Source organism: Stegostoma tigrinum, chromosome 14 (genome assembly GCF_030684315.1).
Source record: "Stegostoma tigrinum isolate sSteTig4 chromosome 14, sSteTig4.hap1, whole genome shotgun sequence".
NCBI lineage: Eukaryota > Metazoa > Chordata > Chondrichthyes > Orectolobiformes > Stegostomatidae > Stegostoma > Stegostoma tigrinum.
In genome coordinates, this window is record NC_081367.1 from 31787123 (window position 1) to 31811680 (window position 24558).

The following is a 24558-nucleotide window of genomic DNA, read 5'->3' on the forward strand; positions in this document are numbered from 1 at the left end:
TGGCAGATTACATCCAATTCTGGGCACCAGTTTGAAAAGATATTAATATCTTAGAGAGAATGCAGATTAAATTTATTGGTGCAAGGATGAGGGCTTTCAATTATGGGGAGAGATTAAGGAAGTTTTGATTGCTGTCTTTAAAGCAGTGAAGATTACAATGTGATTTGATAGAACTGCCCATTGCAGTTTTGATGGAATAGATAAGGAGGAAAATCATTCAGTGACAGGGCGATCGACAACTAGAGGGTACAAAAGTGAGTGGCAGAAACAAACAGAGAGAGCACAGTTCTTTTTCTGATGAAGGGTCTAGGCCCGAAACACCAGCTTTTGTGCTCCTGAGATGCTGCTTGGCCTGCTGTGTTCATCCAGTTCCACACTTTGTTATCTCGGATTCTCCAGCATCTGCAGTTCCCATTATCTCCGAGAGCACAGTACTTTTTTTTAAACAGATCTATTATCTTCCTCTTCAATACCTTATGGTGCAGTGGAATAACAAATTTTATGATGAGTTTATTATGTGATCTGGAAGATGCTGCTTGAAAAGGTGTGGTAGCAGATTCAACAATAACTTTCAAAATGTAATTGTACACATATTTTAGAGGAAAATAAAAGTGTAATGGATAAATGGTAAGGGAACAGAACTAAATCAGTAGCTGTTTCAAAAATCTGGCATAAGCACAGTGGGTCAAAATGAACCCCTTCTGTTCTGCAGGATTGTATGATTTCATAATTAATTCAATTGTTCAGACCTTTGCAATACAAATACATTAACATTATCATGTTAAATCAAGCATTACAGGGGAAAAGCAGGAAGGTGGATGTGAGGATGGTGGGGTTCGCCATGATTCTATTGAAAGGCAAAGCAGGCTTTGAGGGACTGAACAGTCTCTTCTTGTTCCTATTTCTTATGGTCTATCGTACTCTGATATTTAGGATTTTATCATCATGCATTAGCCTTCTATCATTTCTCAAAAGTCTACTAATTTTTTAAAAATACAGTGCTTGTTAGTCACAGGCAGAGTACCTGGAGTGACCATTTTGAATGTGCTAAGTGGACTGTGCCATATCCTATCTATGTTCATTCTGATCCAGGACCATAGGCTAAGTGATGCATCTATAGGCATGATAAATTCACAGTCACTTTTATTGGCTGGCCTTGGGGCGAGGTAGAAGTGGACACTTTTCCTAAACATGGGGTACTTTCCCTAATTAATAAAATTCTGCTGTAATAGTTTTGAAGAATATTTCACTGTGACCTTATTTACCTATTTCCCTTCTCATGTTGCTGGTTTCGTACATATGTATCATCACCAAATACAACTTTGTTTCTGAAAGCAAATTTTAAACTTCAGCAGATGGTCTGTTTCCAAAATAAAGACTGTGAGTCTTCAATGGAAAAAGTCATTTGAACGGTAATATTTTCCATATATTACAATAGTAGCCGTGCTTTCATACTGGAGTTATTGAATAGAACAAAGTGCTCCAGTACAAATCATATTGCCTTAAGAGTGGGGCATAGATTTTCAGCATTGTTTAAAACTAGTGAATATGTACTATTACATTTTATTTGTCAATGTTTATGAGTAATACAGGGTTAGGATTGTAGTTTCTGATGTTTACCATGGTTTCATTCCACCCTGACTGCCACACCAAAGTAAAGTATCTTTCCATCACATTTACTGCAGTAATACCAGATGATTGATTCAAGATAAAAATATTTCAAATCATTCAAAATAAACAACACAGGTTTCAACATTATAATATTTGAAAAACTATTACAAACTTAAAATACAAGTAACTATTTTTCTTTAACCCCTCCCTTGAATACCTCGGAGCCAAAGGTTTATGACTATTCCAACGATCTCCAGCCATCACTACAATGAAAATACAGAAGGCCAGAAATTAGCTGAGAGACCAGTGTAGTTGGTCTTAGCCTTATTTCAGATGTCCTTGAAAAGAAGGGGCCCACCATCTGTGATTTCCAAGATCATTACGTGAGTAGGGGCTCAGACCAGGGGTGGCCGGGAGGGGGAGATCTATTATGTGCTAGTCTTGTGTTTCCATCACTAGAGATATTGAACATATCTTTTGTCGCGGTTTTGGCTGGTGTGCCTAACCAAAGCTGAAGCATCATTGTAGTCTGCCTCTGACCCTTCATAGTATTGCAAATACCTTTTAACTCTTAAGGTCCTGTCAAAGATGACTGGTCAAAGCATTCCTTTATGGCTGTCAGTGCAACTTTTTTGGGGTCATTGTCAGCCAGAAATCATTCCTTTATATGATTTTCTTACATAAAAAGTTCAGATAAGAATTAGCTGGCCCTTGCCTGCAGGTTGGAAGTTAAGTGATAGGAAGCTTCTGCGAAGGGTTTGCGTTTGGGAAAGCATCTCAAAAGGGTCTCGGAGTTGGGAAGGAGTGGTAGGTGGTGATGCTTACCTTAGAGGACTCTTATGTTGTGAAATATTACAGACCGTCTCAGTTTTGGTGTCCCCAGTCAGACCCCAATTAAATTACAATCAGTTCTTTTGGACATAAAAGGATTCCAATTTGCATAAGTCCATGAGGCTCCTGCCAACTTTTAACTGAGCACGTCAACTACCTGCAGACACTTGTAACTGGCAATTTCAAGACTGGATTGGATCATGAACAGCTAAGTGACCTTCTAAATTTTAAATGCCAATTTGCCTGTTTTCAAACAGGAAGGTGGTGTTACGATCAACCCTGGGGCCTTGGGATATGCATCCCCCAGTATAATTTGAAATGTTTGTTAAAAGTGGATTGACTACTTAATTTTAGAATTTTTTTAATACATGATTTATGCATGCTGTTGACATAAATATGAAAGAAAAAGATGTTAAAAATTGGATTTATCTACATTTAATATAACAATGATAATATATGGAATGATTTGATTGTTTAAATTCTTCTTTAACAGAGATAGTTTTCTCATGTTGCCCTCCTAGAACAGTACTTGAATCCATTGCTTTACTTGAGATCAACTTTTGGATGTGCATGAGAATTATCAGAGTGACAAAGCTTGCACAGGCATTTCCCACCTTCAGTACAACAATCTATTGCAGACAGAAAGTAATAGAATTGTGCACGAATGTGAGAAATTTGCTGGGGCTGCAAATTAGTTGCTTTAGCTCAAAAGTTAAACTATGACAGCAAATTTTGTTAAAATGAAAAAAAAATGGAGGCTTTGGCACAGTACCAGTGTAGTAATCCAAAGACCAGGGCTAATGTATGAGGGACACTTGTCTGAATCCCACCATGGCAAATAGTGAAATTTGAATTTAATAAAAATCAGGAAGATTTCCATTAAAAACCCATCTGGTTCACTAAAGTCCTTTAGAGGAGGAAATCTGTCATCCTTCACAAGCAATATTAACAACCATCTGGCAGTAATACATGTACCTGGAATAGTGTAGGTTAGATGGGCTTCAGATTGGTCTGACAGGTCGGCACATCGAGGGCCAAAGGGCCTGTACTGTGCTGTAATGTTCTATGTTCTCAGATCTCTAGTTGTGAGCCCAGAACCACAGCATTTTGGTTGATTTTGGACTGGCTTCTCAAATGTCTTAGCCAGCCATGTAGTTCTACCAAAGTCTTGAACTCACCAATACCTCTCCAGGGCAACTAGGGATGGGGAAAAAATGTTGACCTAACCAGCAATATCCTCATCACAAAAACATTTTTTTAAATTCTGTTTTTTATCACATACATGTCCTTATTTCTCATAATGGAAGCGTCCACTCATCATCTCTCCTCATGCTTTTCGAAACCTGGATTCTATTTTTAATACTAACACTATTATCTGAGTTCTATTTGACCAATTCCCGTTTACATTACTTGGCTCCCATCTGACTGTAGTTCAATCGTTATTCTCATTGATGTACTCTATGCATAATTGAGTAAATTTGCACAAGAGATCATATCAGTTTCAGTGACTAAAATGAGTGCTTGTTTGATGCCATGCTAAATTCCGTATTGTGAATATTTCTGAGCTACGTCTCTGACTGTGTCAATTGTGCAGTTGGGAGCAGGAATCACCACCGCTGTTAGTCTGAAAAATTCCCAATGTGTTCATGTCTTTGTCAAAAAAGTGAAAGATAAAAGACTGAACTTCTTTGGATATTGTGCTTCTGCAACTCTGGAAATCTAATGGAAATCCTGTTCACACCTGTAAGAAAACTTTTCCACTACTGTATGCATTTCTGGTGGAGCAGTGGGAAAAAGAAATCCAACAAAATGCAGAGCCACAGTTTTGATAAAATTTTAGATGTAATGACTGGCACTAATGTAAAAGGCAGGATGTTTCAGATTTTGGGCGAAACATTGAGATTTTTATTGGACTAAGTTGTGAGAATGAATGATAAAATTACCACTTTATTTCCTTGTCATGAAAAATTAGGGGGAGAAGTGCTGCTGTTAATGGAGCTCTCTGAATCTGATTTTAAAGGGTGGACCCTTACCTTTACAACATGACGACACAAGTCATAGAAACATTTAGAGATACTCATCTGTTCCCGAGCATGGGCCTATGCTCTCCTTTCTTCTAACACACTGCAAGATTATACTGAGTCATCAGATCGTGTGGGATTTGGTAACCCCAATTCTTTAATTTATTCCAGACTCAAGCGCATCAGTTTCTCAACAAGACATTTGTCAAAGTTAACTGAGATTTGAACTATTTTGCTGCACAACTTCCTCGCCAAATCATCCCAAATATTAACAACCATCTGGCAGTAATACATTTTGGCGCCTAGATGAACCCATTCGAGAAAGAAACATAATTTAAAAAGAAACCAAGAATGAATGTAATTATATATTGTCTCTAATGCGTACTATTTATGGAGTAGACTGCCACCTAGCACAATGAATGGGATTTAATTTGGAACTGTCACAACACTAAGATTCTTGTATCAACAAAATAAGGGCATGGTAGTAAGTCAAGAGGGAGATGAAACCAGTCTCAGCAGGTCTTGCATGCAGCAAATATAAACAACAGTGACCTTGAGATCCTTTTGATTTTTGCTATTAGATCCTTACTGTCTAGCCCATTGGAATCTCAAGGACTTTTTTTAAGAAGCCTCTGCACAGATGGTCTTTCAAAATTACAACATTTATATTAGGTGGATGGTTCAGAAAAAGTTTCCATTAGTTATCCTACGGTTGTAGGAACAGGCTCAGGTCTGCTAATAGGGAAATCCCCAAAAGTGCTAGAGCAATGATGGACTTGCACTCTTTTTTCCTGAATTTTGGAACAGGGCAATAAGTATCTCTTCCACACCAATTTGCAGAAATTTGTTCATAAAATGTATTGCCTTTTCAGCATAATTAAATTTAAGATAACAAATAAATCTCAACTAACTTAAATTAAGAAATCTTGAAAAAGATAAAATAAAATTCAGAGCCACTAGCATGAATAATCTACAACAAATCTACAGACCACAGAATATTTTAAATAAAATTAAAAAGGTGAAGGTAAGTCAGCAGCTTATTCTCCACAGAAAGCAATAGAAAGCAGTTAACAGAAGGCAGGAACTCGAGTCACTACACCCACAGAAATATCTGTCTGGTCTAATTTTCACTATCAACAGATAATGCTGTAAATACTGCAGTGTTTTATTCTCCTGATTTTCTATTATGACACAAATATAAGAGGTTGTGCAGTATTTATCATAACTGTTCTGTTGAAGCATTTATTTCTGTCCAAAATGATTGTTTTAGCGATCAAAATTCAGTATGAATTCTGTTCTGAATTAAATTAATGCATAAATTAAATGAATAATGCAAAGGAATTTAAAAACAATGACTAAATGCAGGACTCACAAAAATCTCTGGAGCTAAGATTGCTATCTAGCAAAAATTGCAATAAAGGCTAATTATTTTGTGGTTGGGAAGAAATATTGGGATTTTGTCATGATAGAAGAAAGGCTGCTAATGTTAGCTATTACATTCAAAAGATTGACAAGTGACGCAATAGTTGAATGCCTAGCCCACAAACATGTGGGGAGTTTCATTAGTAATATTACATGGATAGGTGGTGGGTTGGACATGTGACCTGCTCACCCCCAGTGTGATTGGTATTGGATCATGCTGTTTTGGTAATAAATGAAATTAATTGGGATTGGTCAGTTGCTGATTGTTTGTCAACTGATTCGAAGAATGAAAAAACCTGACAGTGCTGGTGATACATAAAGATGTTCTTCAGCATCTTAAAGGGGGAGTGCATCTTTCACTAGTGGGACTACAAACAACCATATTCTGGAGCAGGACGTGGAGTGACTGCAATCAGTTGAAGGGTAGAGTGCTGAAAGACCAAATCATCAGTAGGAAAGAGGTGATTTCCCTTTTAATGGGAAATGAGTTGACAGATAAAATTCCTGCATTGTTAGTTGTCATGAATCAATGTTTGTTTTCAAACAGACACAGTTCAATTCTGCTGATTGTCCTAAAAACTCATTCGGTTCACAATGTCCTTTAGTGAAGGAGAACTGCCACCCTGTCCTAGTCTGCCTACATGTGAGTCGAGACCCACAGCAATGTGGTTGACTTTTAACTGCACTCCAGGCAATTAGGATAAGAAACAAATGCTGTCCTTACCTGAGATGCTCACATTGCATGAATAAATAGGAAAAATAACATGCTTTGAGAGTGAAAGGACTGAGAGATTTTGGACATGTCTGTTAATGGAAGTGGCAAGGATTCTTCAGCTGAACTGCTCATGCATGAGTAGTTAATGAAGGCCTCTAAATGGAAGCAAGTATTGAAACCCACCCCCCACTTTGTTTTCATAATCTTTAGCTTCATTGCATTTCTTCCATTATGTTGAAGATGTTTATGCAGTGTGTTGTTTCCAGTACAAAGTAGAGATCTCTAGCATGCAACAAACCAGTCATATCAGGCTGTCTTTGCAGGCTGAATTACAGGAGCCTGTACAGACTGTGCAGCAATCAGATTGATTGCTTGATAATCCCAGTGACTGATCGAACAGGGATCCATTTATAATAGAGATCTGACTAGAACATGATTAAGATACTAAATATAAAATACTGAGAGAAATCATGAGTCACATGTAGGGAATACGTGCTTGTCTCAGAGCAGCTTAAAAAACCATGATCAGTACTGACCTGTTGGTAAAGTGTTGGAAAAGGTTATAAGGGATAGGATTTATAATCATCTAGAAAAGAATAAATTGATTAGGGATAATCAGCATGGTTTTGTGAAGGGAAGGTCATGCCTTACAAACCTTATTGAGTTCTTTGAGAAGGTGATCAAACAGGCAGATGAGAGTAAACCGGTTGATGTGGTGTATATGGATTTCAGCAAGGCATTCGATAAGGTTCCCCACAGTAGGCTATTGTACAAAATGTGGAGGAATGGAATTGTGGGAGATATAGAAGTTTCGATCAGAAATTGGCTTGCTGAAAGAAGACAGAGGGCAATAGTTGATGGGAAATGTTCATCCTGGAGACCAGTTACTAGTGGTGTACCGCAAGGGCCGGTGTTGGGTCCACTGCTGTTTGTCATTTTTATAAATGACCTGGATGAGGGCGTAGCAGGATGGGCTAGTAAATTTGCAGACGACACTAAGGTTGGTGGAGTTGTGGATAGTGATGAAGGATGCTGTAGGTTGCAGAGAGACATAGATAAGCTGCAGAGCTGGGCTTAGAGGTGGCAAATGGAGTTTAACGCAGACAAGTGTGAGGTGATGCACTTTGGTAGGTGTAACCGGAAGGCAAAGTACGGGGCTAATGGAAAGATTCTTAGCAGTGTAGATGAGCAGAGAGATCTCGGTGTCCATGTACACAGACCCTTGAAAGTTGCCACCCAGGTTGACAGGGCTGTTAAGAAGGCATACAGTGTTTTAGCTTTTATTAATAGAGGGATCGAGTTCCAGAACCAAGAGGTTATGGTGAAGCTGTACAAAACTCTGGTGCGGCCGCACTTGGAGTATTGTGTACAGTTCTGGTCACCGCATTATAAGAAGGATGTGGAAGCTTTGGAAAGGGTGCAGAGGAGATTTACTAGGATGTTGCCTGGTATGGAGGGAAGGTCTTACGAGGAAAGGCTGAGGGACTTGAGGCTGTTTTCGTTAGAGAGAAGAAGGTTGAGAGGTGACTTAATTGAAACATATAAAATAATCAGAGGGTTAGATAGGGTGGATAGGGAGAGCCTTTTTCCTAGGATGGTGATGGCGAGCACAAGGGGGCATAGCTTTAACTTGAGGGGTGAAAGATATAGGACAGATGTCAGAGGTAGTTTCTTTACTCAGAGAGTAGTAAGGGAATGGAACGCTTTGCCTGCAACGGTAGTAGATTTGCCAACTTTAGGTACATTTAAGTCATCATTGGATAAGCATATGGACGTACATGGAATAGTGTAGGTTAGATGGGCTTGAGATCGGTATGATAGGTCAGCACAACATCGAGGGCCGAAGGGCCTGTACTGTGCTGTAAAGTTCTATGTTCTGTGTTCTAATTAAAGGATGACATTATGTGGAGTATATAAATGCAGTCAAACACCACTGGACCCAGGTGATGTTTTCAAACTCTACAAACCTCAGATCTTTATGCTGCTGCACCCTAATATCCATGGGAAATATTATAAAAGTGACCAATTATACTGCTTTTTCAAGGTGTTTTCTCACATGAAGTGAATAGAAAAGGGTATATTTCATGACCTTACACTCCCAGTGAGAACGGTGCTCAAGCATTAGCATTGCAGACTAAAAATCAACATATTTCAAAGTATTCAAAGATGAAACAGTTTAGAATAGAACAGGGATTTAGTGTCACGTTTGTTTTCAAATATACAGTGAAATTTTTTTCTTAGTCGCCATACCATGAGACCTAAATTAATGAAAGAATTCTTAAATAAGAAGAAAAAGAAAGTAGAAGTTCATCACAGCTCAATTAATGGGCGCCTGGGTTTGGGGTAAGCTGGAAAATTTGGCTGAAACTGTCATGCAGGGCCAGGCCAAGGCCACCTACCACATCAAAGCAAGATCTCCAAGTCGGAACTAGACCTCCACACTGGGCTGTTGGAAGACATGGACGTCACCTCCAAAGTAAGAATGAGACCTCTATGCCAAGATAAAACCTCCGCACCGGGATTAGACCTTCATGCCGGTTTGCTGGAATACGCAGAAGTCACCGAAGAAGACCTCCATGACAGGGTGAGACCTCCAGGTCAAGACCACACCACCTGGACAAAACTGCTGCATTGTGAGAATGTCACCAGCACTGTCCGAACAAGACCACCACACCGGGAGAGCGCCACACTGTGAGATTGTCTTTTCTGGATGAAACTGCCGTACCAGGAGATGCCAAATGCCAGGCCTACACCATTGTTCTGGCCTACTTGAAGCTATCTCATCACTGGACCTGGGCCAGGAGAAACCATCTTTTGCAAACGTCATTAAATGAGGGTAAAATGCTACAATAAATGCAAATATTAAAAAAGAGCACAGAAAGAAAAGAAAAGAAAGTGGATGGAATAGACAAGCCATGGGCTCCTGGGCTAAGGACCCCACATGTTGCTACTCCACTGCCATCTTGATACAAAAATCAAACTGATGATTACTTGTTGAAAAGACCAGTCACAGTGTTTATAATTGTGTGGTGTATTTTCTCAACGCAGTGTTTTTCAGAAGTTAGATCATGTATGCTTATATGGGAATTTTACCTTCATTTGCTTTTCTTTGTATTTTTCCTTTTAGTACTTCTGGCTACTGTTCTTCTGCTTCAGTTCAGCGGCTCAATTAAAAGGCACCTTTGACAGTAGAGTTGCTGTTCCTGCAACCTTCGGGTGGCATCATTGTGGCAACTCATATTCCGCTTGGGAACCCTGCAGCCCAATGGTATCAATGTGGACTTCACCAGTTTCAAAATCTCCCCTTCCCCCACTGCATCCCAAAACCAGCCCAGTTCGTCCCCTCTCCCCAGTGCGCCACACAACCAGCTCAGCTCTTCCCCTCCACCCACTGCATCCCAAAACCAGTCCAGCCTGTCTCTGCCTCCCTAACCTGTTCTTCCTCTCACCCATCCCTTCCTCCCACCCCAAGCCGCACCTCCATCTCCTACCTACTAACCTCATCCCACCTCCTTGACCTGTCCGTCTTCCCTGGACTGACCTATCCCCTCCCTACCTCCCCACCTATACTCTCCTCTCCACCTATCTTATTTTCTCTCCATCTTCGGTCCACCTCCCCATCTCTCCCTGTTTATTCCAGAACCCTCACCCCATCCCCCTCTCTGATGAAGGGTCTAGGCCCGAAACGTCAGCTTTTGTGCTCCTGAGATGCTGCTGGGCCTGCTGTGTTCATCCAGCCTCACATTTTATTATCCCTTCTACTATTATTGGGTCAAAAACCTGCAACACTCCCTTTAATAACACTGTGCCTATGGATTGCTGGCATTCAAGAAGACCACCATTTGCTCATGGACAATTAGAGATAGGAAACAAATTTGAAATTACCAGGCAAGTTCACATACCATGAATACATTTTTAAAACAGTGTAGAATGATTATTGAATGTAATTTTTTTATTTCATTATTTGTTGTAACTGATAAGAGTCAAAATTGTACAAGTTTCAAATGTATAATATTCAATGACTGTCATATTATCAATTCAATAAATAAAAGCAGAAAATGCTGGCGATACTCAGTAGGTCAGTGGAAAGAGAAACAGAGTTAACATTTTGAGTCCGCTATGATTCCTCTTTGGAAGGTTACTTTTCCGTTCTGAAGATTCAAAACATTTGTCTGATTCTTTCTCCATAAATGCTGCCAAACCAGTTGAGTTACTCCAGTACTTTCTACTTTTATTTCAGATTTCCAGCATCTGCAATAATTTGCTTTTACTGATAAATGAATAATCAATAGCATTATTTGCAGGTTTTATAGGGTTTTATTTAGCTTTTCTTACAAATAATACTGGAGCATTTAGCTTTACCAATACCAAAAACAAATAATTTTATTTAACATAAAAAGGACTTGCATTAGAATACAAAATGTGAACAGATGACAATAGGTTTCACATTGATACTGTTCAACAAAACATGTAATTTTAACCAGGGTTTGGAGAAGCACCAACTCACTCACTACAATCACACTAACTCACACTCATCATTGGAAAGTCTGCCTTCTCCTCACACTCTGAATAATGTATTGATCTGGAGCATAGAAAGTGTCTACAACATTTAGGTATGTTATATGTAGATTGTCCTAAAAACAGATAATTGAGTTGACAGGGATAACGTCCTTGGATCCAAAAGTACAGGAAGATCCAAAGTTTCAGTGTTGAGTAAATTAGTGACTTGTGTGCTGGCTTCCTTTCCTTCTGAGTAATTCTGTTTGGAATGAGCAAACTATTATCTGTAAAGTCCTCTATGGACGGCATTGACTTCTTTTCCTACTGTTTCAAGTTTCCATTTTGAGAGAGTTAGAAGACTTGCCCCAGCCTATTTCGAAGTTAAGGCTGAACTTTCTTCAGTGGCTGCTAAATGAAGGGTGTCTCAAGCTATACTAGCAGCCTCACTTGATAAAGAATCATAATAATTCAGAATCATATAAACTGTGTCTACAATCTCTTTTTCACTGAATCTAGCATTTGGTTTGTTTCTTACTCAAATTCTTGTAATTCCTGAGCCCCAGAATTTAGTGAAAGATGGCCTGAAGATTCCTGGCCTCAATCATGACAAGCATTTAAAAGGAACAACACGCGTCTCAGGTATCTATGTAACTTAGTTTGTCTGCAATTTCCTTCAATCATTGCACAATAAAAATCACTTCGTAGCTAGAAGACAGAGTGTGGTGGCAGAAGATTGCTTTTCACTCTAAAAGCATGTGACCAACAGTGTACCGCAAGGATCGATGCTGAGTTCATCGCCTTTTGTCATTTACATAAATGATTTGGATGTGAACGTAGGATGTATGGTCAGTAAGTTTGCAGCTAACACCAAAATTGGAGGTACAGTGCACAGCAAAGAAGGTTACCTCAGTGTACAAGGGGACCTTGATCAGATGGGCCAACGGGCTGAGGAGTTGCAGATGAAGTTTAATTTAGATAAATGTGAGGTGCTGCATTTTGGAAAAGAAAATCAGGGCAGGACATATACACTTAATGCCAAGGTCCTGGGGAGTGTTGCTGAGCAAGGGGAACTTGGATTGCATGTTCATAGTTCCTTGCAAGTAGAATTTTAGGTAGACCCCTTCCCCCTCCACAGTCCTGATGAAAGGTGTAAACCCGAAACGTCAACTAACGTGCTTCTCTGATGCTGCCTGACTTGCTGTGTTCCTCCAACTCCACACTGTATTGACCCAGGTTTCCCTATGTGCAGTTCTAAATTTAGGCACATCCTAACATGTACAGCTGGTGGTCCCTACCTCCACCAAGCTTCACTTCGGATATTTTCCAACCTCTGGATTTGGATTACTGAGCTGGCCACATGGTTTATTATCATTGGTCTTCAATTCAGACTCTTGTTCCCTGCCTCCAGTTTGGTGGGTCTGATTGTCATTGCCACCATATAGTAATGTGAGATTTCATAATTGTGAATGAACAGCAACAAGCTTGAAATGACAGAACTATACATAGCAGATTGCAAGAGAGGACAATGTTGTATAAGGCAATGGTTCTGAAAGGGTTAATATTGAAGACTACATGAAGTGCTGCACGATCTGATGATATCATAAAGATTTGGATGAGAGAAGATAGAACATCTCAGAATCCTGAAGAGGACAGTTCTGTTATCCTAGATCTCCCAATAGTCCAGGTTACAGTGTTTCTCGTTAATTAACTTGTATTTGATTGCTATAATGCAACATCATGTTTTAGACAGAATTCTCTGCCTGTTAGAATTTTTAGTTGTTTTTATCTATCATTTTATACCAAATTCATCTGCTTTTTCAATTCAGAAAAGGAATTAATAGCAACAGTTTATTCCACTGCATGTTGGCAGTGGTAGGCATCTTGTGCTTATACAATATGGTGATGGGGATTGGAAATTGATTTAGCTGTAAAGAACAGATTCCACTGAAACGAGAAGAAATTTCCAATTACAGCTTTCAGGATGACTTGGACAATCAGTTGCACAAAATACCTGGAATAGTCAAACTGTGGCAAGACTCTACAGGAGAGAATCTGCACTGAGGGGAAGAACAAAGCATTTCCAACGTGGAAGACAAGCACAGCAGGAAGGTTGAGCTAAAAGCCACATTGAGCTGGTACACTAATCACAGCTGGTAGTTACAGATTGCATCATGCACTATGAAATGTAGGAGCACTTCCTATTAGAGATCAGCAACAGAGAGTGAATGGACAGCAATGGTTTCAAAGTGAAAACTGGAATAAATAAAGACAATTACAGGCTGCAAAGATGAGAAAGAAAGATGAATATTTAACAGCTCAAAGTGAACATTTCTGCAATAATGAGTAAGGCACAGCCGCAGTAAGGAAAATCAAGGGACATAGAAGTAATTTAATCCAAGATTACAGTATTGGGAATATTGGAAAGCCAGAATGAAAGCAATGCTTCAGAGTGGGAGATCTCCTACTGAGGCTATTACTAAGATGGGAAGGATTTAGTAAGACTGCAGAACCAGAAATCAGGCAGTGAAGCTATCAGAGGAGGTCTTGATTAAAATGTGAGACAATGCATGTAGTTAGAAGCACCATGGATAGAATGAATTGCCCAAAGAAAGGTGTTACACGGTGCAATTCATCTTTAATGCTGTAGGCAAAAGAATTTCTTTGGTAAAGTCAGAGAAAATTATGGGAATTATTTATTAGGCCAAAAAAGACAGGAAATTATCATTTTTTCTCATGAAAAATGTGAAGCTTCCATTTTATCTTTGGAAGGGTAACCACTATTTTGGCCACAAAAGGACAGGAAACCCTCCAGTAAGCAATACAATGTGCAGCAAACTATCCACCATAATGGATATTTCTATGTACAATGGTTGATATACTTAAGCCAGGGCAACAGATCTGGATATGGGACCTTAGCAGGATAGGTTATGGTCATTTGAAATTGGTAGACCAGCAGCAACCATGTATTGTTGATAGAGCTGAAGGAGTTGTACAAAACAACTGTAGGAACCTTTTCTCACTGCAGATCAGTCAGCCATCAATAATTGATTGGGATCATTGAACTCAAACGGGAACATCTCGACTACAATGACTTACAGACTGCAAGTAGTCAAAAACAGAACCAGTAGTCCTCACACCAAACAGAGAACATCCTGAAAGACTATCTGGAAGACCATGGCTTGATTAAATGCAGTCAACACGGCTTTGTGAGGGACAGGTCATGCCTCACAAACCTTATCAAGTTCTTTGAGGATGTGACTAGAAAAGTTGATGAGGGTCAAGCTGTGGATGTGGTGTATATGGACTTCAGCAAGGCATTTGATAAGGTTCCCCATGGTAGGCTCATTCAGAAGGTCAGGAGGAATGGGATACAGGGGAACTTAGCTGTCTGGATACAGAATTGGCTGGCCAACAGAAGACAGTGAGTGGTAGTAGAAGGAAAATATTCTGCCTGTAAGTCAGTGGTGAGTGGTGTTCCACAGGGCTCTGTCCTTGGGCTTCTACTGTTTGTAATTTTTAATAATGACTTGGATGAGGGGATTGAAGGATGGGTCAGCAAGTTTGCAGACGACACGAAGGTTGGAGGTATCATTGACAGTATAGAGGGCTGTTGTAGACTGCAGCGGGACATTGACAGGATGCAGAGATGGGCTGAGAGGTGGCAGATGGAGTTCAACCTGGATAAATGTGAGGTGAGGCATTTTGGAAGGTCGAATTTGAAAGCTGAGTACAGGATTAAGGATAGGATTCTTGGCAGTGTGGAGGAACAGAGGGAACTTGGTGTGCAGATACATAGATCCCTTAAAATGGCCACCCAAGTGGACAGGGTTGTCAAGAAAGCATATGGTGTTTTGGCTTTCATTAGCAGGGGGATTGAGTTTAAGAGTCATGAGATCTTGTTGCAGCTCTATAAAACTTTGGTTAGACTGCACTTGGAATACTGCGTCCAGTTCTGGTCGCCGTATTATAGGAAAGATGTGGATGCTTTGGAGAGGGTTCAGAGGAGGTTTACCAAGACGCTGCCTGGACTGGAGGGCTTATCTTATGAAGAGAGGTTGACTGAGCTCGGACTTTTTTCATTGGAGAAAAGGAGGAGGAGAGGGGACCTAATTGAGGTATACAAGATAATGAGAGGCATAGATAGAGTTGATAGCCAGAGACTATTTCCCAGGGCAGAAATGGCTAACATGAGGGGTCATAGTTTTAAGCTGGTTGGAGGAAAGTATAGAGGGGATGTCAGAGGAGGGTTCTTTACACAGAGAGTTGTGAGAGCATGGAATGCGTTGCCAGCAGCAGTTGTGGAAGCAAGGTCATTGGGGACATTTAAGAGACTGCTGGACATGCATATGGTCTCAGAAATTTGAGGGTGCTTACATGAGTATCAATGGTCGGCACAACATCATGGGCTGAAGGGCCTGTTCTGTGCTGTACTGTTCTATGTTCTATGTTCTATAATTGTGAAACCTTCAGATCACCTGAATTTTCAATCTTTCAGATACTTGAGGGAGAGATGCAGTAGTGGTCAGTGTAATTACAGACATGAGCGTAGAAACATTACTCATGGGAGTAACACCTTGGGGGAGATGTTGCATAAAGTAATTGTTCTGAAAGAGTTTGATTCATTGATTGATTTGTTTATTATCACATGTACCGAAGTACAGTGAAAAGCTTTGTTAATGAGCAGTACAGGCAGATGATAGTAAGCAAGGATGTACAGATCAAAAAGACTTAGGCATGCCGTTACATTGCACAAGGCATGCACTAGGTGAAGTCAAAGTTAGCGGGATCAGCATTACTTGAGGTTAGAGAGTCCATTAGAAGAACATAATCAATAGCTTTTACAGATTTAGAAGTTAGGTTTAAAAGTGTAGAACGGTTATAAGAAATGTTCGAGTTAGTCCTGGTGTAGAGAGCTCTTAAGGAGTTTAACGGTGTTTCCAACATCTTGGACAATAATATGATGCTAAAGACTGCATTAAGTGACATCCAGACTGATGGTATTAGAAGGACTTGGGGGGGGGGGAAGACAGAGCAGGTTAGGATCTCAAAGGCAGCTGTACTGTTATCGTAGGTCTCTCACTTTTATTCACATATATCCACATTAAACCACATTATATTTTATCTGTGATAATGGGAACTGCAGATGCTGGAGAATCAAGATAACAAAGTGTGGAGCTGGATGAACACAGCAGGCCAAGTGTTCATCCAGCTCCACACACATTTTATCTGTTATGAATTTTTCCACTCTCATAACCTGTCCAAACCAGACTGAAACATGTTTAAAACTGCCTCATAGCTCACCCAGCTTTCTTTTGAGATCTTCAAGTAAGGAGGAAACCAATGTTCCAATGGAATAGATGGGGTTAATAGACTGCCTCTTAATTTATGACATCTAATCTAGCTGAAATGATGGAGTAGAAACCCACCGGTTAACTATAGAAATTTCACCTCAAAGAAACTTGTTTGGTTTCAATCCTATTTCTAGTGGGTATTCATCCCCATCTGATTTAACATGAATTGACACTTAATAATCGGCACTTAACTTCATATCATTCACAGAAAAACCACAGAAAGTTCCGCTAGAATCAATGTACTGGCCCTGGAGCAAGTCAAGAAGAAATTAATGAGAATGATCCCAGGAATGAAAGGCTTAACAAATGAGAAACATTTGAGGACTCTGGGTCTATACTCAATGGAGTTTAGAAGGATGAGGGGGGGATCTAATTGAAATTTTCAGAATACTGAACAGCCTAGACAGAGTGGAGGTTGGGAAGATGTTTCCATTAGCAGGAGAGATGAGGACCCGAGGTAACAACCTTAGAGTAAAGAGATGACCTTTAAAATGGAGATGGGGAGAAATTTCTTCAGCCAGAGAGTGGTGAATCTATGGAATTCATTGCCACAGAAGGCTGTGGAGGCCAGGTCATTGAGCACATTTAAGATGGACATAGACAGGTTCCTGATTGTCAAGGGGATTCAAGGGTTACAGGGAGAAAGTGGGAGAATGTGATTGTGAAACTTTTTAGTCATGATTGAATGGCAGAGCAGACTCGACAGGCCAAATGGCTGAATTTTAGCTCTATTGAATTGTGGGTTTATTGAAATCAAAAATGATTTTGATTGGTTAGGTGTGATACAGTGTATTCTTCTTAGGTTACTCATTGGGAAAAAGTGAAAGGAATGTCACTTGCATCAAACTGTGCTGTATTTGGCCTGTGAATCTTTACAACACAGTGTTCTCAAAATGGAAAATATTCCAACATCTTTTATTTTGATGAGCTCACCTGTCATAAGTACATTCAACATTTGAAATTTCTAGAAAATATATTTGACAGAATAATATGCTACCAAGGAAGGTTAGAGTTGAAGGATTTAAATTAAAAACAGATGAAATTAAAAATCTTGCAATGTTAAACTTTATTCCATGATACAAGTACACTCATTCCCACATTCTATTTAAGAATACCAAATTTTAATTGCACATTTTTTGCCTGAACAAACATCTCTTACTTTATAACATTAACATTTATAAAAGTAGCAAAAACAAATGGCTTACTGTTAACAGTAAAAAATAACACAACTGTTGATTTTAGAAGCACATGCTGTAATTACCACAGTTTCTTTGAATAAGGCAAACCATAGAACAATGGAGTGAGCATTCACTTGTTAATGTGGAAGATTGCCTAATATACATATCAAAAAAGAATTAGACTAAATCTAATCTTGGAAATACCACATTGTCAGGCTCCGCCCATTGTGAGAAGTGTAGAACAGTTATATTCTCAGCCCTTTCACATCTTTCCTGATTAAATGGCTGCCAATTTGCTACCCCACTTTATACTGCTATTGAATTCGTACTGCCACCCATTTTACACTGTCATACAATGTCAAAAGTAGTCCCTAGTGGTTTTGTCTTGAATAAAGTGGCTAGCTAATTTTGATTTTACATTTGGTTTTGAGAACTAAGAAACAATTCACCTTTGGTTGTTCAACCATCACTAACAACATGCAGGGCAAATCATGGGAAATTCCCTATCATACAAATCAAATGTCAATGAGGATGGATCTGCCTTATTGTCTCTTTTACTAAAACTCTAAGAGAAGACAAATAATTATTTTAGTGGACTGCAGCATGGCTTCAAATCAGTGCTAGGACAGATGAAACTTAATAGCTTCTCACAAATCTGAAACTGGGGGGGAAAATCCCACTAAGATGTGTGAAAATGCGGTCACTTTAAAAAAGGTTATTTTTACCTGGGCTTTTTTTGAAGACAGGTTGTAAAGGCAGAGGTGTTGAAGAGTCGAGGGAGTAACTATTTAACAATGGAAGGGGACTGGCCAGTTCTCTCATGTCAGGATTTTTCTAGGATTTTTTAATCTGTAGCTGTTACAAAACGTTTTGAGTACCAGAAGTGTTGGAAGCTTCAGTAAAGGGTTCCTGTGACTTTCTCTGAAATCTCTCTCTGGATGTTGTTCCCTCCTGCCCACAGAAATCTGTGATAATGGGAACTGCAGATGCTGGAGAATTCCAAGATAATAAATCCTCTCTGATGAAGGGTCTAGGCCTGAAACGTCAGCTTTTGTGCTCCTGAGATGCTGCTTGGCCTGCTGTGTTCATCCAGCCTCACATTTTATTATCACAGAAATCTGTGTTTGACTTTACCTTTCTACCAAGGGTTGTGTTTATGGGATGTTACGATATTCGAACAGTTAATTGGTTAAGTTGCTGTATCGGGTCAGTTCGGTTTCCCAATAGTTAAGTTACTCTAAATTCAACATTCTTTTGTTCATGTTTCAACTGTAGTGTCTAAATAAATTTTATTTTGCTTAAAACTGAGTGGTTTGATCAGTTGTGACACACCTGAAACACTCACTTTGTATCCAGCTTTAAAATAAGAAAACGTTAGGGTCCAGGCTACCTTCTTAAAATATTTTAAAGGGGTCCATAACGGATGTGAGCTCATTTAGAATTCACAGTGATTTAAACTTCTGTTTATAGCAGCAATTTCTCTGCCATCTATACTCTTGATCTATTTTTGAACAGTTAGGCCAACAAATGAATGGAAAAATTAGATCTCTGGCCCCAAAAGCACCCCTCCACGACCCTCACATGTATGATTCCAAACGTACCTCTCCTCTATGATGTATCCTCCATGCTTTTGTATTAACAGATCCTTTTCCCTTCTTTTAGAAAATTTGTCTGGTGTAAAATTAAGTCTTTGTGTTTCTCAGGTCGTCCCACTGTAGTTAGAATGGGTGATTACGACAATCCCTACCGATGTTTGTGTTCAAAAATAATTTCTGATTATAGAAACACAGATCGAAGTAATAATCATTTTGAAATAACACTTCAACCACTCAGTGGAATGCAAAACATTCACAAGTTATTCATTAAAACACACTAAAACTGACTTAAGAAGAAGCAGTCAGCTATAATCTGAAAACTACTATTTTATTGGACAATTTTATGAATGGTTTAGCATGTTTGAAGCATAAAGTCCTCTTTCTTCTACTTCAACAAAGGAATTTAAATAAAATTAACTCTGTTAAGTGATTGAAAGAAGAATTTAAAATTAGCGTGTCAAGTACTAGTCTAACCACTCACAATAGTGTATGATTTTTGTGTTATAATCATTTGATCAGTATTGCACAGTACAAGTAACAAAACTGAGAAAAATATATTTTGGATGTCTGAATGGCGATCATTATGAAGAAAACACTCCTTAAAAAGAGGTAGACTCAGAAGAATCTCTCATGCTTATGATTTTTGCAAGATTTTTTCGAATTGCATCCCAACCTAGATGGTGAGAGTACTTCTGCGCATGTAGTGCTGGGACTTGAACTTTCGTTCCTACTGTCTCAGTAAGAATTTCTTCAACCCTGTAATAAAAGAAAATTTATATTAAATAAGTGAAATTTGCGTTTGAAATAAAACATAAATATGTAAAATGCTGAAATGCCACTTTTGGATTACCCAATATACCACTTGTCATCATCAAAGCCCAGAGATCTTCCTGGAACTCCTGAGCGGATTCTCAGAAATACTGGCACTCGTCGCTCTAGAAGCAGAATGGTGGCTGCAATCTGAAGAAGATGACTTAGCAATTTAATTTCTCATCCATGGACTGTTCCTATTAATACCACTTTAGTTTCGAATCAAAAGCAAATCTTAAAAATTGGAGAAAGTGATTACAAATCCTTGTCTTTCCCCTCATAATCCTCACCAACATTCACATCATTCCCCAGTAATCCATCTCCATATCAACTCAAAGGTAGTAGATTCCTAATTACATGACAGAAATAACTGAATCTATCAAAATGCAATATTATCAAAGTGGAATTTGCACAGTAACTGCTACCATCCAAACATGTCCAACTGAACAGTGGATTCAGGAAATTTCTGGCTGAATTATCCCACTCCGACAAAAGCTTTACTGCAACACCATTTTGTTGAAAGATAATGAATTTTTAAAAATGGTATTAGAAGCTATAGAATTTACTCATTCAAAGCCCATAAATGTGGGGCCAGATAACATTAGAGCGGCTGCATTCCAATGTATCTTAATATCTGCCAAACAACTTCTTTGATACTGAAAATTAACTTTCAGAAGAATGAATACTCAATATTTTGGATTTAGATCATTGTTTAAGGTAGAAATGATAAAAATTAAGCGTTGAAATAATTATTTTTGCTTAATCTTTCTGTCTGAATTATCTCTTTCTTCACCTCTAATTCACTTCTTGTAGGTGACATTATATTATGTGCAATATTCTAATTTACACTTCCTGATTTGGACTTTTTAAACTTTGATCCTGACTGGGATTTGATAAACTGGGAGGGCATTCAGAGTTTTAGGCAACCTGCAGTTTTGGACTTCTGACTCCATAGCATGTTTTTGTTTTACTTGTAGGATCCTGACCAAGAAGTCAGCCTGATCAACAATTTGGCTTTCAGACAAGGTGGGGACATTCAGGCTGTAGAATCAGGTAGATAGTTTGGAACTTCTGAAACGAGGAACAGTGAATACCTGTTTGGGAGGGGGGATCCAAAGGAAGAAGGCAATTTTCTGGAAAGTAGTTTTGCCTCCTATTAAACACATTAAATGCAGTAAGGGAACTCACCTTCTTCATGAAGCTGCATTCACTTCCCTTCAGCTACTGTTTCTTTTTGAAGGCAGAGAAACCTGAGCAGCCAAGGTTAAACTTATAAAATAGCTCAAATCTGAGAACTGCAGGTCTCTGAAATAGCTCACCTGCCTTCAGGGAGTTGGTCGCCCATTCATTTTCCTGCCTCAGTTAAAACTGGAACCAAGCTGATTTGAGGCAGGATAGATAATATTTGAGATTTTTAGAATTTCAAAATCTCATCTGACCCCAACCATTGGTTTCAGGGTAAAATTTCACCCCAACGTGTCTTCGTAAGGATTGTTCAATCTGATTTGTTAAGGGAAAAAATAGTTGCTTGTTAAGGTTCTGACTTCTCAGTGGAAGGCATCATTGCATTCAGCCTTTTGAATAATTGTAAGTCCCAGTGCTGCCAAAGTATGTGGAAAGTCTGAGGATAAGTACCAATGCAGTGGAGAGCCTATGTTTTTTGTTTCATGCCAGCTACAAAACCTGTACCAGTATATATCGACAGTGGGAATTAAAACCAGGAACACATTCGTATATGATTATAAATGGAAAATATTTGGTTAAAGTTTTCTGCATTCTTAGAATGGCAGCATAGCTTATAAACGATAATAACATGTACCCAGTGAACTGTATTACCTAAAATGGTGAAAACAGGATTTTTTTTCCTCCTTTACAAACACAGTTGTGTAACTCAACTGATTTTTCAATTATGGGTGGGGTCCACATTTTAAATGCACAGGCATATTGTAACAAGGTTTAGGTGATGGCAAAATAGATGATTTGTTAGACCTTGGAACCATAAGCTAAATCCAATAGTAGAATACCCCGCTTCCATTCTAGCTGTGATCATCTGTATTGGTACACATTAACGATTAAACACACCAGCTTCCTGATTGTGACAAACTAGCACTATAACATACAGTGCGTTGGAAGAGAATTGATTAAGAATACATCACAATTTTGTCTGTTAGCACTGCACTATTTATCAGATAATTGTGGTCATTTTATATATGAGTGCTGAACAATATTCTTTATTTAGCAGGATAATAAGTAAATTCGTACTCAGGGCTTTTATGGTCCTGTGGTAGTGTCCTTAACTAAGAGGCCAGAGATCAAGTCCCACTTGCTCCAAAGATGTGCCATAACATTTCTGAACAAATTGATCACAAATATTGAGGTATGAGGAACAAATGTGATATTGCAAAGTAGGTAAATAATGCAAAAGAAAAATTTGTACTTATACCAGACTGGACAATTCCAGACATGCTTATTTTCTCTGCAAAATGACAACCTATCTCACCTCGGTAGCTGTATAACTGTAAATCAGGCATAGAACTTAGCAATTTCAAAAGACATTAGTTGCAGATGAGGAATTCCCTCATGGGAGAAGATGGAAAAAATCTATTCTAAGTTCTGGCAGGACGTTCTTCATATTGATTGAAATTTTATCAAAATTGATTAACTATATTGCATACTTTCTCAGGTAAATTAGATATCATGGCACTTATATTTAACTTGCAGAATTCGTCAACTAGCCTCTGTAGACTACTGATTCAAATACCGCCCTTTACACCCATCTCTGTATTATTAGAAATAGGCTGATGAATTTGATTACTTCCTACACAGCTGCTAATTATAAATTTCATTAACTGCATTCATAAAACATAGCTTACCTGCACTTTCCAAAGTTCCTCTCTTTCATATGCAATTCTCCAATATGTGTCATCCATCATCGCAATCAACAAATTTAACAGTAGAAGATACACAAAAATCATGTATAGAACATATCCAACGTATAGGATACTGGGAGTTGGCTTATCATATGGAACAGGAAGGTCAATTAAGCCCATCATTAGCTCAACCGTGGTGTACATTGTCATTGGAAAATCCCGGAAATATGGATAATTTCTCAAATCTAGAGTCTGAAACATGACATAAAAGGCTGTAGAATAAAGACAAAAGACAACACTTTGTGAGCTTTGTTTTCAATTGAAATGTCACCAGTGAATGGTGTAGCATAATAAATTTTGAAATGTTCTATTGGATGTAAAGGAAGGGAAAATTTATACGCAGTAGCTGAGGCCTATTATAGTGGAAATGTGTTCATTGACAATGGAATATAAACACGTCCATATTATAACTTCTGATGGAACTAAAAAGTATTCATAATGTTTTCATTACAGGGAATATGATCATACATTTACCTTTTCCAATTCTGATAACTAATTTCATGCACAGGAATTCATCATTCTGCATTGACATATCACATTCATTCTTTATTCCCTGGGGCCCTTTTGAATGAAATCACGCTGCAGAAGATTGATATAGGGGTAAAGAGACTTATTTCTTTTTGTTACATCGCACAGATATTGGGTTTAAAGCTTCCTGTTTTACTTATTCTAATAACCTAAAATACTTTTTATTAAAATGAACACATACCAGATGTAAATCCAGTGATGCAGATTAATACCAGACAGCACCATTGCATAAAATCACCAAAAATTATCTGTAAGGAAATAAAAATCCATAAACGACGTATTTAGGAAGTCGCATCACTTTAACAGCGATTTATATTTAAGTGGTGACTGAGTAATGAAAACCCTAAACAGAATTTTGAAAAATATATCCTAGAAATTAGTTGAATTTTTACTTATATTTTTCAAGACAAATAGCAACATTGAACGAAATGTTGTCCAGGGTTTTGTCATACTTTATTCTTTTTCTCTGCTTGCTGTTTCTCAACCCACACATTCCACATAAAAGCTGTAAATATTTTCACCAACTATTCAACTTTCTTCTTTATCACTGGTCTTTCCCTTCTACTTAAAATGAAAATGTGAAGAAATTTGCAGAGGCCTCTACCAATTGAGGAACAGATAGCCAGTCTTCCTGAAAGTTTACTGTCACTTGATCTGATCAGATCAAATATCAGATAATAGTTCAGCAATAAATGTACTCTGAAAGTTAAGTTAATTGATGAGTGTTCACACTCATGGTGTATAATTAAATAAAAATGTGTAGGAGTTAGGGTAAGCAGAGGGAAGAGCAACATCAGCTGCCAACTCAGTTGCATAAGATTTGGATGCTGACATCAAGAAGCCAGGACACTGCAAAAGGCAGATGTGAAGTTATCAGGAATTAGTACATTCATGGATATACTGCCCGAGAGCTTGTGTACAATGCCTAACAGCTTGGAACAATTCAGTTAAATATGTGCCAAGGCTTTGTGCAGAGAATGAGACCATTCTATCGGATCTCATCTGATTAGTCAGCTCCACAAAGGAAGTGGTGGTCTTTCTCATAATTGAAACTCTGCTAACAAAA

At 38.6% G+C, this 24558-nt stretch overlaps 1 protein-coding gene across 1 annotated transcript in view; it reads right to left on the reverse strand.

The window, feature by feature from the left end:
* Nucleotides 1-19706: 19706 nt before the first annotated feature.
* LOC125457873 (transient receptor potential cation channel subfamily V member 6-like) overlaps nucleotides 19707-24558 on the reverse strand; it is a 45889-nt gene continuing 41037 nt past the window's right edge. The window contains exons 13-16 of the mRNA XM_048542592.2: nucleotides 23674-23740; nucleotides 22908-23176; nucleotides 20075-20184; nucleotides 19707-19980 (exon numbers count right to left, since the gene is read on the reverse strand). Of these exons, the coding sequence (XP_048398549.1) occupies nucleotides 19824-19980; nucleotides 20075-20184; nucleotides 22908-23176; nucleotides 23674-23740 (603 nt within the window). The 3' untranslated portion in view covers nucleotides 19707-19823. The remainder of the gene's footprint in view (nucleotides 19981-20074; nucleotides 20185-22907; nucleotides 23177-23673; nucleotides 23741-24558) is intronic.